The sequence below is a fragment of the Zasmidium cellare genome, assembly GCF_010093935.1.
Source record: "Zasmidium cellare ATCC 36951 unplaced genomic scaffold M409scaffold_84, whole genome shotgun sequence".
In the NCBI taxonomy this organism is placed as follows: Eukaryota; Fungi; Ascomycota; class Dothideomycetes; order Mycosphaerellales; family Mycosphaerellaceae; genus Zasmidium; species Zasmidium cellare.
Genome location: NW_022987028.1, coordinates 13,175 through 29,889, shown reverse-complemented (window position 1 = coordinate 29,889; position 16,715 = coordinate 13,175). Strand labels below are relative to the sequence as shown.

At 51.7% G+C, this 16,715-nt stretch overlaps 7 protein-coding genes across 7 annotated transcripts; 6 read left to right on the top strand and 1 right to left on the bottom strand.

Annotated features, from left to right (window-relative positions):
- Positions 1–1,867: 1,867 nt before the first annotated feature.
- M409DRAFT_61633 (uncharacterized protein) lies at positions 1,868–2,401 on the top strand (the record flags this gene model as incomplete). Its single annotated transcript, XM_033814820.1, has 1 exon — positions 1,868–2,401. One exon carries the CDS (start codon positions 1,868–1,870, stop codon positions 2,399–2,401), a length of 534 nt encoding a protein of 177 aa, XP_033659365.1.
- An 806-nt stretch (positions 2,402–3,207) lies between these two features.
- Positions 3,208–4,969, top strand: M409DRAFT_71635 (uncharacterized protein; the record flags this gene model as incomplete). Its single annotated transcript, XM_033819259.1, has 5 exons — positions 3,208–3,276; positions 3,566–4,114; positions 4,154–4,554; positions 4,734–4,873; positions 4,908–4,969. The coding sequence occupies 5 exons, from the start codon at positions 3,208–3,210 to the stop codon at positions 4,967–4,969; spliced, it is 1,221 nt and encodes a 406-aa protein (XP_033659364.1).
- A 1,011-nt stretch (positions 4,970–5,980) lies between these two features.
- Positions 5,981–6,385, bottom strand: M409DRAFT_33459 (uncharacterized protein; the record flags this gene model as incomplete). Its single annotated transcript, XM_033810292.1, has 2 exons — positions 5,981–6,108; positions 6,160–6,385. Coding segments are annotated over 2 exons (354 nt in total), but the record flags the coding sequence as incomplete, so codon positions are not given.
- A 284-nt stretch (positions 6,386–6,669) lies between these two features.
- Positions 6,670–7,131, top strand: M409DRAFT_31026 (uncharacterized protein; the record flags this gene model as incomplete). The annotated part of the gene is made up of 1 exon (XM_033810167.1): positions 6,670–7,131. One exon carries the CDS (start codon positions 6,670–6,672, stop codon positions 7,129–7,131), a length of 462 nt encoding a protein of 153 aa, XP_033659362.1.
- Positions 7,132–8,401: 1,270 nt separating this feature from the next.
- M409DRAFT_38227 (uncharacterized protein) lies at positions 8,402–10,751 on the top strand (the record flags this gene model as incomplete). The annotated part of the gene is made up of 3 exons (XM_033810889.1): positions 8,402–8,955; positions 9,182–10,013; positions 10,065–10,751. The coding sequence occupies 3 exons, from the start codon at positions 8,402–8,404 to the stop codon at positions 10,749–10,751; spliced, it is 2,073 nt and encodes a 690-aa protein (XP_033659361.1).
- Positions 10,752–12,647: 1,896 nt separating this feature from the next.
- On the top strand, positions 12,648–13,006 carry M409DRAFT_71633 (uncharacterized protein; the record flags this gene model as incomplete). Its single annotated transcript, XM_033819258.1, has 2 exons — positions 12,648–12,731; positions 12,809–13,006. The coding sequence occupies 2 exons, from the start codon at positions 12,648–12,650 to the stop codon at positions 13,004–13,006; spliced, it is 282 nt and encodes a 93-aa protein (XP_033659360.1).
- Positions 13,007–13,518: 512 nt separating this feature from the next.
- Positions 13,519–16,006, top strand: M409DRAFT_71632 (uncharacterized protein; the record flags this gene model as incomplete). Its single annotated transcript, XM_033819257.1, has 3 exons — positions 13,519–15,384; positions 15,430–15,670; positions 15,771–16,006. 3 exons carry the CDS (start codon positions 13,519–13,521, stop codon positions 16,004–16,006), a joined length of 2,343 nt encoding a protein of 780 aa, XP_033659359.1.
- Between the last annotated feature and the right edge of the window lie 709 nt (positions 16,007–16,715).

Below are 16,715 nucleotides of genomic sequence, written 5' to 3'. Positions count from 1 at the left end.
AGTTTGAGTGTCGCGCCAAAGAGTCAACATGGGCTGAGGTCGGTCGCTCGGCCAACGGCCCTTCTACCGACGCTAGCACATATTAGGCTCAACATTCCGCCAAAAATAAACTTCACGGAGTAGCTGACCTCATCACGCTTCGATCGCTTCGATTGACTGAGGCAACCTGTGTCCAGCACCCGTCGGATCCCCTGATTGTAGCGATTACTGCTGTAGAACGGTTACAGGTTCACTGCTCTAGCACCAATTCCTGTAACTTCGGGCACGCCGTGCGAAGGTATTCTAGGTCTCGGTCATTAAATTTCCCTCCTCGCCATTTGAGACGACGCAAAGCAGGCAGCTGAGCTGGCCCCATAAGTGTTAAGAACGATGCCACAAAGCTAAAGGCGCCCAAGGCCCAGTCCTCGTCATTTTGCAAAAGAATTCCATCTGCATCCGTCCACGACAAAGCGAGATCCAAGGAAATAAGCGAAATCCTACAACAGTCCCATATCGATCTCAGTGGTCGGACCCTAAGCACCTCAGGTAGATCCGTCCTTCTAAGCTCGAGAGACAATTGAAGCTTCTTCAAGCCAACAAACGCAAACTCGTGTACTCCATTGAAATCGATGAATGATGTCAGCGAAATGCCCGACAGTGGTGACCCGAGGGACAACAATTCGAATTTTTCGTTTCTTCCCCCGAGACTGTCTCCAATAGCATCGAGGACTTTCAGTGCGTCTTCATCTGAACCCGGGTCCCAGGCAAGGATATCATCGGCCTCGTCTGGAGCATCTACCCCGTGTCCGCTCGGAATGTGCACCGATGTGAGCCTTTCGAAGTGAGACAAGACCGTTGGAAGACGATCTAGTAACTTTTTTTCTTCGTTTTCCTCATCTGCCAAGCGTAACAATGTCTGCTGGCTCGGCGCTGCGTGTGATTGAGCAGAGACGTCGACCCTGAAGTCGAATGTCAGGCTCACAATATGACACGCGATTGTCTGATATTGGTCTGCGTTCCGTAGCCAAGCTTGATCCGCTTTCTTCCTCCACCTGATCACTCGATGACGTCGTAGGTAAGGAGTCGACCGCTGCTCAAATTTTTTGCAAGCTAACCTGCACCTCCCGATATCTTGGCTTGACAGGTATGAGAACGTGTCATCCCAAAGCTCGTCCAGGAATGGGACGGTGCTAGTCATGCTTTTGTAAGATTGGCAAGAATGCGAGGAGCGTAGGGTACGTGTAAGATTGGCGAGACTGCGAAGAGCCTGGGACTGTATGTAGGGTTCGTTTATAAATTCTTTCGGATGCTCGGGCCGCCAAAACATTTCGCCTTGTCGTAGCGTGCCCTATTACTAGCGTGCCCTGCTACTAGCGTGCCCTGTTACTAGCGTGCCCTGCTACATACGAGCCCGAGATTTTCGAACTTGCTAAGGAGAAAACCATTCGACTTCATGGCTGGAGCTACCTGCGGACTCCTGCATGCCATCGAGAGCTGCCAGAACGAATCTATCTGACGAATGCCCTAAAGCGCATGCTCCCTCGGACCAGCAAACCCGTGGTAGTCGGCGGAGAGTGTCAAAAAGAACATGATGAATACAAAGATCATGTTTTAGAAGAGAGTCAATGGAAAGAAGCCGAGTGATGAGAAAGGATGGCTGTCTCACGCCTTGACTTGAACTGCGAAAGACTGGCCCAGCATCCATCGATCGAGACGTCGAAAGCCACCGTGCCAGAGTTGTCGAGTGGCTCATTCCAGATGCAAATGGGAGGAAGAGGGCGACTGTGTACGTTGCAGGGATCTAAAAAAGCCATGTCTTCGTGGATACTACGGCCGTCACGCAGACCGCTCCTCAAAGACGGCAGAACACTCTGCGCTACCTCCCACAATGCAAATTGCTCAATCTACGAATAACGGCTTCCTCGGTAGCAAAGCAGAGCTCGTCCAGGATCTTCCATCCGTCGAAACGTTTCACAAATCCCCGATCATGGCAGCCCGCGCGACTCAAGCAGATAGCCACCGCCATCTTAAACTTGATCCAGGTACACCCCATCGCACGACCAACCCCTCAATCATCGGTGGCTTCTACGAGCCAAGTGATCTGTCTACATTGCCACTCGGGCCACAAACCGCGGTCACTGGGTATTCATGCCCTTTGTCTGATGTCAACATCAACCCACAACATACACACCGGGTGTCACCGATGCCGGATTCCTTCCATGACAAGATGGACGAGACGCACTTTCTACCAGGATTCAGGCAGCCGATGGTGCATTTCGACCCACCATTCCTCCCTGTACCGATTGGCTGGGAGGATTCATACAGTACTTTGTTGCATGGCTGCTCTTGCACGCTTTTGATGGCCGATATCGCAAAAGTCTGCTGGTGTAGTAGTGTACAGTCCGTCCGGCACAGACGATGATGCGACCGGTCATAGTATGAACACCAATGCGTGGGGACAGAGCTTTGCCATGTACGACCCCACATTCTTGAACGAGAGCGCAGACATGTCATATACATAGGCTTCTAGAGCAGCCGCTTCATCTGACCACAGATAATCACTGATTCACTCCACCGTAGTGCAGGAAAGCAGTGTGCTTGCTTGCAAAGAAGTGCCATGAACGGGATAGATGGATGGCACGATGGGATCGGTTTCTGGGCGAATTGTTGTGGGACCATGTATTCTAAAGTATTGACACGTGTAACAAGAATCTCCTCGTTCTTTCACCCAACATCTAAAAAAGTCGCAGCTGCCACCGAAGGACGTGATGTCGAACTCAGAAACAAAGTTGTCAAGGCCACTCCATCATCCGCATTAATCATCAAGGGATTCATCGTCTTGCACGTTCGAATCTGTCGTGTTCCCTTTGCATCGCAGTCTACAGGGACTTGAAAGTGGGTATCGTTGCCGGTCCCGTCGCTCCCAGAATGTCGCAGGCTAAGGCACTTTGGGAACACCAGTCGAGACTGCAGAGCACGCTTGCTAAGACACTAGATAGTTGAGCCCGGTCCACCCGGCCGCGGACTCAGAAAACTACAACAACATCACTGCCTTTCATCAGTACCCACTTTTATCTCCGTCTTGCATCACAAACACCACCATACGCTTTGCCGTCGTTAGAGCCCCAGCATTCGACGCTTTAATTGCGAAAGGCGTGCCGTAATCGGAATGCCAGCAACATCGGTGTTTGCTGGAAGTCGTGGTAGTTTTGCGCTTCTGGCTCTCGCATGGCGCCGAGCACGAGACCATGCCGAAAGAATGGATCCAAAACGGTCGGTGAAAGAACCACTGCGATGGTTAGATGAAAGTCCGTCACATGTGTAGTGGTCATCTTACTAATGGCTCTGGCTGTCCTCGCACAGCTTCGCTCTTGGTTGGGGGGGTGGAGATATTGAGGCACTTTGATGTAGCCACAAAGTCAAGTGACCTACGTTCAGATTGTGCAAGCTGCGAATGCTGGAAGACCAACAGTCTCAGACCCGTTTACAGGCTGCGCGAGTGGCTGGGGGTGGCCAGTGCCAAAGCAAGGCATACCGTCGGCTTCGCAAGTTGCTGCCTGGTACTTGCCGGCGGCTGTGCAGTTAGACGAGGAAAAGGGAGCTCTTAGCCGACGAGCGCGAGTCGGCTTGGGATGAGCCGGCAAGACAACGTGCTTCGTCATTAGAAGTGCAAGTCGGCGAAGTAATTACCAAACTCAGAGAGCACGAGCGCTTCGAACTGTTCGGCAATGTGGGCCGTGAAGAACTACCAAGGCCCGATCAGCTGGACATGGGCGGCAAGTTCTTGGTCAACAAGCAGCGAATCGAGCGGAGCATAATTTTCGAAATTGCCTGCCTCATGCCGAAGGGTGCTCATCTCCATCTTTACTTCAACGCAGAGCTACCCGCAGAGAAGCTGTTCCCGTACGCACAACAATTGAAGAACACGATGTTCATTCGGAGTAAACGGGCGCTACTGAAGCCTCAGGATCTTGCGGAAACAGAAATCCAGTTTAATGTTCTGCCAAAAGACACAAAGACGGGCAATATCTTCACAGAGAATTACGACATCAATTGGAAGAGCCCAGAAAATGCATCATGGATGAAGTGGACCGACTTTCGGGAGCAGTTTCCTGCAGACATGACATTCGGCGAAGTGCCAACAAAGTACTGAGCTGACAATTGCAACGAACAGCTGGACAGTGCGGAATGCTGGGCTCCGGAGAAGATGATCATTACACCCAACAAAGCGTACGCCGAGCATCAAACAACCAACGGTGTCTGGGCGTGCTTCAACCAAGGTACCCGTGCGTTTAAGGGGCTTATGAATTATGCGAGCGTGTATCGCTGGTATATTGGAAACGCCAAATGCTCATGGACAAGTCAAGACCCAGCTGACGATGGTGTGGGCAAGCTCGGCCACAACGAGCAGATGGAGATTGTCTGTGAGGAAGTCGAGAAGAAGAAGCAGCAGTACGGCGATCGGTTTCCATTCGGGCTCAAGATCATCTACTGCACACCTCGAAGCATACCACACGCCAAGATGAAGTCAGAGCTGGAAGACTGCATCAAGTTGAAACTGGCGTATCCTGACTTGTGGCTTCGACCTGGTCGGCGCTGAAGATCGCCCAAATCACATTGGCCACTACGCTGATCTCCTGCTTGCGTTTACAAAGACGTGCGAGAAGCTGGATATCAGCACACCTTTCATGTTACCGGTGGATTCGTACCACAGAATCGGAAGCCGAATCTGGCTTTCACAACCCCGATAATAGTAATCTCTACGACGCACTGCTTCTCAATGCCAAGCGAATTGGTCATGGCTACGCCCTGCTGAAGCATCCCCACTTGGTCAAGAAGTACGCCGATGCGAAGATCTTTTTGGAACTGTGCCCTATCTCCAATGAGCTGCTAGGTGTGTGGGAACGCAAGACAGCACACCTTCCCAGAGCTTCTGGCCGCAGGTCTGCATTGTACGTTGAATGCCGATAACCCGGCATTGTACCGGTGAGTATCAACACGCATAAAGGACTTCGTCCACATACTGACACATCCTCCTTTCCGCCAGTATCGCACGAGGTATTGCGTTCCATGCGGGTCGCTGAATCGCACGGGTACACCCACTGGCGCAATGCCAACGTCGCTCGACAAGACAGAGCTACGTGTAGGTCTAGACTCCAGGATGCAACTTCACTTTCTACGATTGGCTGATGAAGAACAACGATCCTAGCATTGGGCCGTTTCAGGCAGCAGTCGCCAAAATCAGGCCAACATCCCAAGGGCCAATATTTCTGGGTGCCGGAGCCGACTCCGCCTTACGCCCGGACGGTATTTGTATGTAAAACCAATATTTCGACGTTAAAATATCGGATGCTAGTAGTAGGGTAGGTTACGCAGTGAGAGCCCACTACGGAGGACCGATGCGATATTCTTCCTAACAGGCGCCAGTCTGAGTTGTTAAGACAACGAAGGAATGCTGTGACCTGGCGATGACCCTATAGTCTCTTCATACAACGTCGTGCAGCCATATGCATTCGTCCTTCCAACATTTACGGGCGCCGCCGCTGGAACATCCTGACACGTCCAACGGTTGCAAATGTGTCAACACTCCGCCAAATGTAGTTGAGATTATCCTCGGTCCGCACCGCCCATGCATAGGAGGGTTCCGGCTTATCGAGTCTGCCTATATCTGGTATCCAAGGACAGAGTCAACTTCATCGCACAAGATCCATTACATCTCTCCCGCCATGGAAGTATAACGAGCCGGTAATATCGTGTCGAGACCCGGCTAGAATATTTTGAGCGAAAGACAAATGAGGCGCTACGGAAAGCAATGGGGTAGTTTCAGGCACTGTACACTAACATACGCCTCGGAATAGATGTTGAAGAGGTGCCAGTATTATCTCGATTTCAAGATGTCTAGAGTGGAGTCTAGCTGGGCATATGTTTCTTTTGACTGCTGGGCAAAGTGTGCTATTGGTACGTTAGCGATAGCACCCACGAGAGGAGTGAAGAGCATACCGTCCGCTGTACCATCTAATGCAATAGTGTATGTGGCGGCGAAACAAAACAGAGTCGCTGGACTGGTATCGCGGTCGCTCTGCCTTGGAAGATCTCGGTCAAGTACTAGGCGAGGATATGGTGCTGACACTTTGCGAAGGTGAGATTACCGTCCGAGATAGAAATCCTGATGTTCCTCACCTTGCATAAAAGCCTGGCTAGAGTGGTCGAAAGTAAGGCGGTGAGTGTCAGGCTTTGGGAAACGCCCACTCTGGTTTGGCATCGTCCTGAGTGCTTCGCCAACAGCGATAGGGACGAGAGCGAAGGCTTCGTTGATTCCACCGAGCCATATTGACACTGCCTTATATTCTGGTACGCCCTTGGCATTGATTGTAACGAGTTTAGCACTCGAGGTGTGCAGCCGCCTAGGTGTCGCAGAGCTGAGCCAAGATGTGGCTGACGGACGGCTCACAGCTGATAGCAGCGCCTTCATATTTTAGGATGCTGCCGGAGATGCTTTCGGGATTTTTGTGTCAATACTGAGTACGACTTCCATGGTGCCGCATACGTGTCTACAAACGCTTCGAAGCTAATCCTATTTAGGATGTCTTGGCTGATTAGGCACCAACCCCACTTCGCTGCCGTACCTATACTTAAGAAGTCCTCAAATCGGACCGCCCACGACTTGAAGGGCTTCCTATCATCTACAGCATGTCATCTCGACAACGTACATACCGGTTCCTTACAGCGGCACAAATACAGCGGCTTTATATCACCTTGATTGCGGATGCAGTGCCGACCCAACCCGCAATGTTAGAGTCTGCCGTCAAATCCCCGATCAATGTCAGGCATTATACCCAAGAGGCGGACATCTTTAAGCTTGCCGCAGTTCTGTCCGAGAAGATAATGAAGAATCACGCGTATGCGGACGGCAACAAGAGAGCTGCACTTGTGGCTGCAGACATGTTCTTGAAAATCAACGGGTATAAGTTGCAAGCGAAAGTATTGGGCGTCGATCATTGCAGCGAAGGCCTAGCTGCCGCACACGTAGCGGTCACAACCGGTCAATGGGATTCCGACTCGCTCAGCAGATATTACAGACAGGTTGCCACTCCAGTGGGACTGCTGACTCCGGACATCGTGGCCATTAGACACCATGCAGCTGAACACTAGGACGTGTAGCGCTGGATCACGGATCTAGGGAATATAATTCAATGCCATCGCCACTGTCGCTACTGCTATCGCTAGGTCCGTCTTGTCGCTGATGTTATACGGGCTGTCGACGCTCATCTTCAAGCTTTTGCACTCGGCCCGCTGGTCGACAAGAAAACTGGAAAATGCGTACAGCAGCGACGGCAGTGAGGTTGAGATCCGAGGACCGCCATAATCGCTTGCGATGGTTATGGCAATCTGCGCGGGTCGTGAAGGTGCTTTGATCGTGGAGCATGGGCAGGGCTTCGCGATGAACCCCGGGACAAGTGCGTCACAGCGCTGGTGTTGCTCTCTGCTTGAGCTAAGGGTTATGACAAAGTACGTGTACGTATCGAGCGTTGTGACGGTGTTGCAACTCCTCCGCAGACCGCTCCCGCTCCACGCTTCTGTCCACAGGTACTTCAATGAGTACTAACTCGATCGTGCCTGGTCCCACCATGATTGAGTGACATCTGATTCCGTCAGGAACCTAACATACAGATCTTACGTCGTCGTATGTATCCTTGGTGATTCGAAGCACATTTACTTTGTCGCCAGCGGAAAACACATTCTGCATCCACCACAGCCTCAAAGAAACTGGACTAATATCAAAACATCACCTAGACTCTGAGCATGCTGTATAATACTGCAATTTGCGTGTATGATGGTGGTACTGGCAGATGCTCACGTTTATCCACACAACCCGTCGTCGGCGTGACGAGAAACGAATGGTTGGTGCCACCGTCGTCATTGCACAAATTCCAGTGTAAGGTAAAAACCGTATGTATGCTATGCATGTACCAGCGATAGACCAACAGGCGTGAGACCTGCTGTGTTCTGGTGGAGCGGGACACAGGCCGCACTAGTGGGTGTACCCATTGCGATTCATTGACCTGCATGGATGTGCGTCTACCGCGCCCAAAGCCAATGGAAAATACGTCGAACATGCTATAGGCCCATCGTACCCAGCAGCCCAGCCCAGCAGCCAGTTCCAGCTGTAAAGAGAGAAGAGCAAGGAGCAAGCCTACAGGGGTGAAGAGAGAGGAGCAAGGAGCATCCTGTTAGTGAGAAGTGCTAAGTAAGCGAAAGCTCGACTGCAGATTGTTCGCACTCTCTGCTGATCTTCGTCGTCCGTATTAGGCTAGTATCTAATGAAATTAGTAAGCGGATGCGTCGCGTTCCTTGCTCGAAGTTCCAGCATCATTCCAACATCGACCTGCCTCCCCACCATCTCTCTTTTCATCAGCAGACTATGAGCACGCCGACGCAATTTTGCATACCATCGATCTGTGCCGAAGAGCTGGCATCGCGCCTAGAGACCGAAGTCGTTCGCCGACAGGACGAAACTCCTCCACCTAAATTCCAACAGCCAAATCCACAGCAGTCTTATGAGTATATCTGCGAAGTAGAGCATGCAAAGCGGTCAGCGAAAGAGGTGGATGAGATTCGAGAGGCAATCGAAGTGCCTTCATACTGGGAGTGTGAAGCTCGGCATCTGTGTGCAGAGCTGTTAACGCAGATATTTCAAGAGCACTGTATGGCAGACTGGAAACGCACAAGACACAACATTGCACGGCGGTTGCAAAGAGCCGGATATAGTCGGGATCGAGTACGAGCGTGCCGACAGTCAATTGAAGATCAGAACTACTGGAAAGACGAGGCAGATCAGCTCCGTGTCGACTCCGCTTTGCAGGAAGGGAAACTGATCGCGACGTTCTTGGCGAAGGGAGACACGCAAAGGCACTGTAACAAAGAAGCAAATGGACGAGGGAGCTTGCCGCAGGGGAGACCGCACAGGCAGAGAGAGTCTGGCGTTTCGAAGGCAAGGCGGAGCAAAAGAACGAGTAGCAAATCAAAGCGCCGGACATAGGACCCTATTGTTCAGCGGAAGACTAGATCCAATCAACGTTGCCGCCGCATGCAGCTAGCTCCTCGTCCTCCTCCAGGCAGCGCGTACACATATTACGGCTGCGGCTGGACTGAACTCGTCACTTACATTCCTCTCCGGCACATCTTGTCCTCACACAATGAGTACAGATCTTTCTGTCTTTGTCGTCATTTTTGGAAATATTACAGGCTCGACGAACTTCGCTAAGATCCCAACGAACAAGAGATATGAGTTCTGTCGACCGCAAAGCAGTGAAGGGCCGCAAGCTGAGTGGAGAGGCGCGCAAACATGCAAGCTCTTTGGGCCATTCCTTGGTCTAGCTTTTGGAGAAAATATGTTTTCGCCTGACGGTTGGATTCTGGGGTCGTCGGACGATCCCGATGTTTGCGACATACAACTCGCCAAAGATAACAGGAGTGGTATTAGTCGACGGCACTTGAGGATCGACCTCTCACCGGGTTCGCATAACCCTCGATTCACTAACATCTCGAAAAACCCTGTTCAAGTACATGTCGATGCAGATGAGCGCAAGCGGGACCGTACCGTTGTGCTTAACCAGACGGATTCCCTGGAACTCACTTCACCAATCACTATCGACCTAGGCGAAATCACATTTCGGGTTTGGCAGCCCAGTCTCTCGGCTTCAGGCAAGAGAAATTACAGAGCGAACGCCGAGAAATTCAGCAAGGAATTCATGGAGTCTTTGCCAAGGCCTTCTGGATATACCGACCCGTCTGTGGGTGCGTCCACGTTCCACGTAAGGCTTGGCCAACACAAAGCAGTCTACAAACTTGAACAGACTGGAACATCAAGTGCAGGCACGTTTGCATCTGTCATGAGGGTGAACGAGCTGCACTCTGGCGAAGTCTTTGCTGCGAAGGTGCCGCACTTCAAAATGGCAGATAGCGCAGGCTTGGTTCGAAAGCGTTGGGAGTCCCTAACACAAGAGTTCAAGAACTTGGCCAGTCTTCGGCATGTAAGTTCAACGGATGAATCGCTTTTCGCTTGACGTACTAACAGGATTAAGCCACACATAGTCGAGACCATAGAAGTCGTGACAGGATGGCACATGAACGAACCACCGTGGTTGATCATGGAATGGATTCCGTGTGATCTCACTTCATTCGATCTTGATCGCCGCGACAGTCCCAAGCTTTTGCTTCACCTCGCGAGTGGACTCAGCTTTATGCATTCGAAAGGTTTCACGCATCGAGACCTTAAACCAGACAACGTCTTGGTGGTACAGCACGGACAACGATTGTTGACTGCAAAAATTGCCGACTTTGGAACAGCGAAGTTCGATGCCTTGGGTAGCATGAAAACATACGCCGGCTCAAGTATATACGTGGCTCCAGAATTCTGGACGCCGGAGACGCGCTACACGAACGCCGTCGACATGTGGTCTTTAGGAATCATCGCTACTCAGTACCTCACCGAGTACGACGCGCGTTCGAACGCATGGTCATCCGATTGCCCCCCAAGCAGAATTCAGCACGAAAGCTGGATCCGTAGACTTACCGAATCACATGTTGTCACCGCGACGATGAATGTCCGGCTGTTGCTGGAAGGCTTGTTGTGCGAAGATTCGACCAAGCGGTGGCGTGCGGTCGAGACTGAGAACTGGCTGAAGGACATGCTGGACGAAAACCCAAAGACGAGTGATGGACAAGATACAGTCAGGGCGGGAAAAGATAATGAGGTTGACGACGCTTGAGTCATCAACAGCGATTGCGATGTTTCCGAGAAGTCTTTCTTGGGAACTGCAGCAAATGACAGCCTTCGCCGGCAATATCAGTTCGACTATTCACTTTACTTCCGGATCCATATGACTTATTTTCAACCCAATTATCGACCGGATGTTGGAACAATTGCAGACTGTGCGAGACATGCCAGCAGTCCTTGCTCGCGATGTCACGGAAAAATGTTTACGAGACAGCATAGAGAAGCTCGCTGGCACAACCACACCACCTATCGTGGTCCACATGCCGAGTACACAGCCGAAGAAGGAGAATCTGGAGTATAACAAAGGCAACGAGATTCGAGTCACTATGGCATGCCGGCAAATATGTCTAGATGCGATGACAGCTGTCCACATGGCGCAAGATGCTCTCGGTGGCTAAGCTGTGGCGGGCTGACTTGGTGCGAGACTCCCGTGCACGACCGATCGATACAATGGACAGCGGTCACCGTGTCGCCGATGGGCTGATCGGTGACCTGGCGAAAGTCAGCGGGTGTCTATCTTACATGTCTCGCCCTTGACTGATCATGCTCAGGACAGCCATTATTTACAGGATCTGCTGGCTCAGCTCCACGTCTTGCAAACCGAGCGGAAATCACTCTTTCGACCTGTCAGGTTTCGTGTCCGACAAACCAATCAGAATGATAAGTCACGCCTCCAGCAGTTCGACACTTTTCAAGGAACGGATAGCACTACGCTCTCCCTCTTGCAGGAGTCGGAGATCAGGTGGCTGGGTGACCCGCTTAGCGCCTGGCAACCCTGCTCATCAGGTCACCAACACTTCGCGAGTCCAGAAGCAGACATCATGGGTGTGTACTTGCGGGCGCTAAGGGATGACGCATAGTCCCGGATCGTCCAACGTCTATCCTGTGTGCTGCTTGTGGAATATCGCGAGCGATTTGGCTGCCCGCCTGTCGAGCAGGCGGCTCACGCGTTGCCGTTGGGACCGATGTGTCCATCCTACGAAATCGGTTTGCGGACGCTGATGAACATGATTGAATGTGGTTATCGATACAAAACTCTGGAGGAGAAAATTGGCGGTGGCGCCTGCTTCGTACTGGGGACTTCTCTATCAGAGACACAGTAAGTCCGCCTCTACAGCCCGTGGAGTTTTGCTGACATACAAAGTTGGACGAAGCTCCTGACCATGACGACCCACAAGTTCCCTCATGTCTTGCAAATCCTGAGACGAACTGGAGTGGCGCAGCTGGCCGTGCGATATGCTTTCCTGCGAGAACGTCTGATCGCTGCTAGGCTTCAGACGCTTTCTTCTCCGTGGCAAATGCAGGTACGAAGCGTGGGGCCTGGACCCAGTCTTTTGCAGACTCCCACCGCCACGGATTTGGGTATTTGGTGGACGTGAATTGATGACATCTCCTATTCTTTTGTTGATGAAGACTGCACCAACTGAACGTCATTCGCTTTGAAAATCGTCGCAGTACACGTAGACCTATCAATAGTGACGAGCTCCCCATGACTTTATTCATGCCATTCTCAGGCCGGCAGAGCAGGTGTCGTGGCTTGCTTTGTTCACATCATGGAACGATCAACCGCATTTCTCGCGCCGTGGTACGTTCATACGCAGGAGAGCATCCTAGGAGCTCATACAGGACATTCCGCAACGCGCCGTGAAAGGGAGACCCATGACCTGTGTGGGACTGGAGCACTCTCTTTCACTTCTCCCACTCCACAGCACACCAGAAGCACCTCGACCTTTTGTCCCCATCTGGCTGTCTCGATACTGCGGTCTTCAGGTGCGTGCCACGATATGTCAGTCGACATCGCTGATGGTGTGTTTCCGCCAGTATGACTAAATCCAAATCTCGAGGCAAGCGTGCGCAAGCGTCGAGCGACGAACGACTGGCAGCTGCGATGGCGACGTTCAGTCTGCACTACGGGCGCGATGATAGCGTGTTGGACCGATGGCAGCAGTTGTGCATCGACTGTGGCGTGGGAGTGGGTGCCTCAATCTCAAAATGCAAGAATATACGAGCCGCGACACAGGGTGTTGTGAAGATTGCTGAGGCTACTAGGCTTTACGTTCAGTTGCGATCAATATCTGGGACCTGATCAAAGGGCGAGAAAGCGGTGAACTTCCGGTGCAACGGTATAGAAACAAAACGGAGCTTCGCAAAGACTTGCAGAATCGAAGCAGACGCTTTCCGTTGAGAGCGTTGAAAGCCTCCGGAGAGAACAAGCTGCTGCGGACACTCCTGGTCACCATCGCATAAACGAAGGCGATTTTACAATCTATCAAGACTATCGGAGCGGTAGACTGCTCAAGCATATTAACCTCGCTGGCGCCTCGCGCAACAAGCCCTCCATTGAGATACGCATGCTAAGTCTTCGCCCGCTTCATCTTGATCGTCAAGCTCTTGGAAAGCTCTTCTGAAACAAAAGTGAAGCATATGATCCGCAAGGGGGACCTCATCCTCAGACCATCCTCTCCGAACTACGTAATCTGCCCGCAGCAACACACTTGGATGAAACTCTTTCACCAATCCGAATGAATGTGAAGCCTCACACTCCCTTAGGGCAGGTGTACCACGCCGTGTTAGCGGATCATTGCCGCTGCAAAGGCATACCACAGGTACCTGCCGTACGGACTTTTAGTGCATTGTGCTACCAGATGTTGGGCGTCTCGCCTTCTTTAGCGTGCCGACTGGCGTACCTTCGACCTGTGAGTGATTAATACATAATGTCCCGCGAAGGTGCGTCTCAAGTCAGTGAACAGTCAGTCGCAATGGGTTCCACCACCTATCACCTTGACCTTGAGACCTTTCACCGACAAGCCGATGTGCAACTTCTCGACGACATCGATCGTCTCCGATCATTTGGGATCAGCCACTATGTTGCTCTGCCTCAGTTGGTTGTGTGCGGCGACCAATCCTCCGGGAAAAGTTCAGTCTTGGAGGCGATATCGGGAATTCCCTTTCCCACAAAAGACAGCCTCTGCACGAGATTCGCAACAGAAGTCATTCTCCGTAGAACACCAGAGCAACATGTCGAGGTGACCATTCTGCCGGGAAGAAGTCGGGAACTGGCAGAGGGACCCCTGCCAGCGTTCCGGGAGTCTCTAGCAGATCTAGACAACTTCGCAGATGTCATCGAGTCAGCCAAACAGCACATGGGTGTGAACGAAACTGGCACTGCATTTACGGACGATGTCCTCCGAGTCGACATTTCGGGTCCAGATCGGCCTCACCTCACGATCGTCGACTTGCCTGGGCTGATTCATTCCCACAGCAAAACACAGTCTGCCGAAGACGTCCATCTGGTCCAAACCCTGGTGCAAAGGTACATGGAAAGCAGCAGGTCCATCGTTCTGGCAACTGTCTCCGCCAAAAACGACTACGCTAATCAGGTCGTGCTCAAAATGGCCCAGGAGGTGGATCCGCGCGGCGTCCGCACTTTGGGAATAATAACTAAGCCTGACACCCTTTCTGTGGGTTCGGAAAGTGAGATGGCATATCTCAACCTTGCCAGCAACGCAGAGGTTTCTTTCAATCTTGGTTGGCATGTCCTAAAGAACAGAGACTATCACTCGCGTTACAGCAGCTCTCAGCAGCGAGATCACGACGAATTCGTCTTTTTATCACAAGGAGTCTGGGGCCAGCTGCCCAGGTCAACCGTGGCTGTTGGACCCCTTCGAACGAGACTCAGTAGAGTCCTTCTCGACCAGATCAGAAGCGAGCTGCCCGCTCTCACGCGCGAGATCGAACAAAAGCTATATGAGTGCAAGGTCGACCTGCGCAAGATGGGTTCCAGCCGTCAGACTCTCGATGAAAAGCGGCGTTTCCTACTGCACTTGGCCCAGGAATTCCAAAACTTGTGCAAAGGGGCCATCGACGGAACGTATGGGGATCAATTTTTTGGCGATCCTCGCTCAGACGTCGGCTATCAGAAACGGATTAGAGCCGTGGTGCAGAACCTGTCGTTGGAGTTTGCACAAGCGATGCGGCTTCGTGGCCACCTGTACGACATCTCCTCTGCGCAAATGACAAGGAACCACGAGAATCAGGGAGGTGATCCCGAGAAGATGTCCCGCCAGCAGTACATCTCGCACGCCAAGGAGCTGCTGTCGAGGAGCAGAGGCCGCGAGCTTCCAGGAACGTACAATCCGCTCCTCATCACGGATCTCTTCCACGAGCAGTCGTCTCCATGGAAGGCTCTGGCCCAGAAATACCTGCGAGCTGTTTGCGATGCGACCCGGCTCTTTGTCGAGTCGACCATCGCCTATCTCACTCATGACGAGACTGCAGAAGCAATCTTCCGTGACCTGATCAACCCCATCATGGATGCACAGGCTTCCGCTGCGAGGGAGACCATGGCATCCGTCATTGACGTTTACGCGAACAGTCATCCCATAACATACAACCACTACTTCACGGAGACAATCCAAAATGTGCGTAGTAAAAGGTTAAATGACGACCTGGCCACACGGTTGGCGAACTTCTTCAAGACACCCGAAGGCGAAATGCTCGAGGAGATGACCTTCTCGAAATTGAAAAAGTCTAGCCTGATCTCAGCACTGTCTGCCCGCAACGAGACGGACATGGATTTGTATTCCTGCGCCGAGGCTGTTGACTGTATGTTGGCATACTACAAGGTGCGTCATGATTAGCGTGCATGTGGCTGGCACTGACAGACGTAGGTAGCGATGAAGGTTGTGGTTGACAATATTTCGACACAGTGCGTGGAGGAGAAACTGATAAAGTCCCTTCCCAGCGTGCTTTCCCCATCGGCAGTGCTTGAAATGGATGCCAAGACAATTAATGGCATCGCTCGCGAATCTGCGATCAGTGCAGAGCGGCGCGAGGATCTAAGAAAGAGAGCAGTGACTCTTGAGGCCAGTCTTGAGACTTGCAGGAGGCACACCAGTGTCTCCTCGCTTGGTGGGTGCAGAAGCACGACGGTCGTCCAGAAATCACCACTGATCATTTTCGATTGTAGCGACCACGGATAGGACTCGGACAAATACTAGTGTCTATTTAGCGAAGCGCACTTCGAGAGACGTCTCTGAAGATGAGCAGAGTGAAGAAGAACGACCTGTCGACGTTCCCGGACCTATGGCACAGTCATTTTCCGACCTCACAACCAATCATAGAGTAGATGGCGAGGATGGCAACGTGAGCCTTCCCTTGGCCGTCGACGAAGGTAGAAAGATCAAGAAGGCGAAGAAGAAGGACAAGAAAACCTTCCAGACACAAGATATTCTCGTACAGGAATAGGGACAAAAAGATCACAATGTTTGCGCTTGAAACTTCGTAGTATGCTCGCTATGAACCAGCATACATTTGGTACCAATCATGGACGTTCTTTACCTACGGTCCCTTGTGCAGACTTCTCCGCTCATCCTAGGTCCTGACTTGATAAGATTATCGTCCTGACAGGCAAGATTGATGCTTTTGAACATCATCTCTGGAAGTTGGCCCGCCCATTATGCACGAGCCCAACGCGATTGAACGCCAGGCACAAACTTCTCCATCGGGTAGCAGCCAACAGCGGCAGCCTGCACATCTTGTGTGACTACCTACTCACCTACTCGAAATTATGTGTGGGCAAATGCTCGCATCTTCAAGTCCGCGTGTTCTAGTGCTTTTAAAATTTGCATCGAACGGAAGGACTAAGTCATCTTGGCGATCCCGGAAATAGTACAAAACAATTGGTTCGTCTACGAAAAGATATTAGAGGCCAAGTCGATGCTGCGAAGATATTATGTCGCCTAGGTGGACGGCGATCGCATTTGTATGTTGGCCGTGCTGCTCGGCAACGTAGACTGTCGAGGTACTGAAGGAGCTGTAAGACCAACCTCGAAGCCTTCAAGGTCCACTGGATGAAGCCAGAAGATGACTCAGAAATGTGAGACATGTCGCAGTATATCAAAACCGGAACGCTAGGTGATCATGTGAATTGGCACTCAGACAGTTTTTTCGAAAT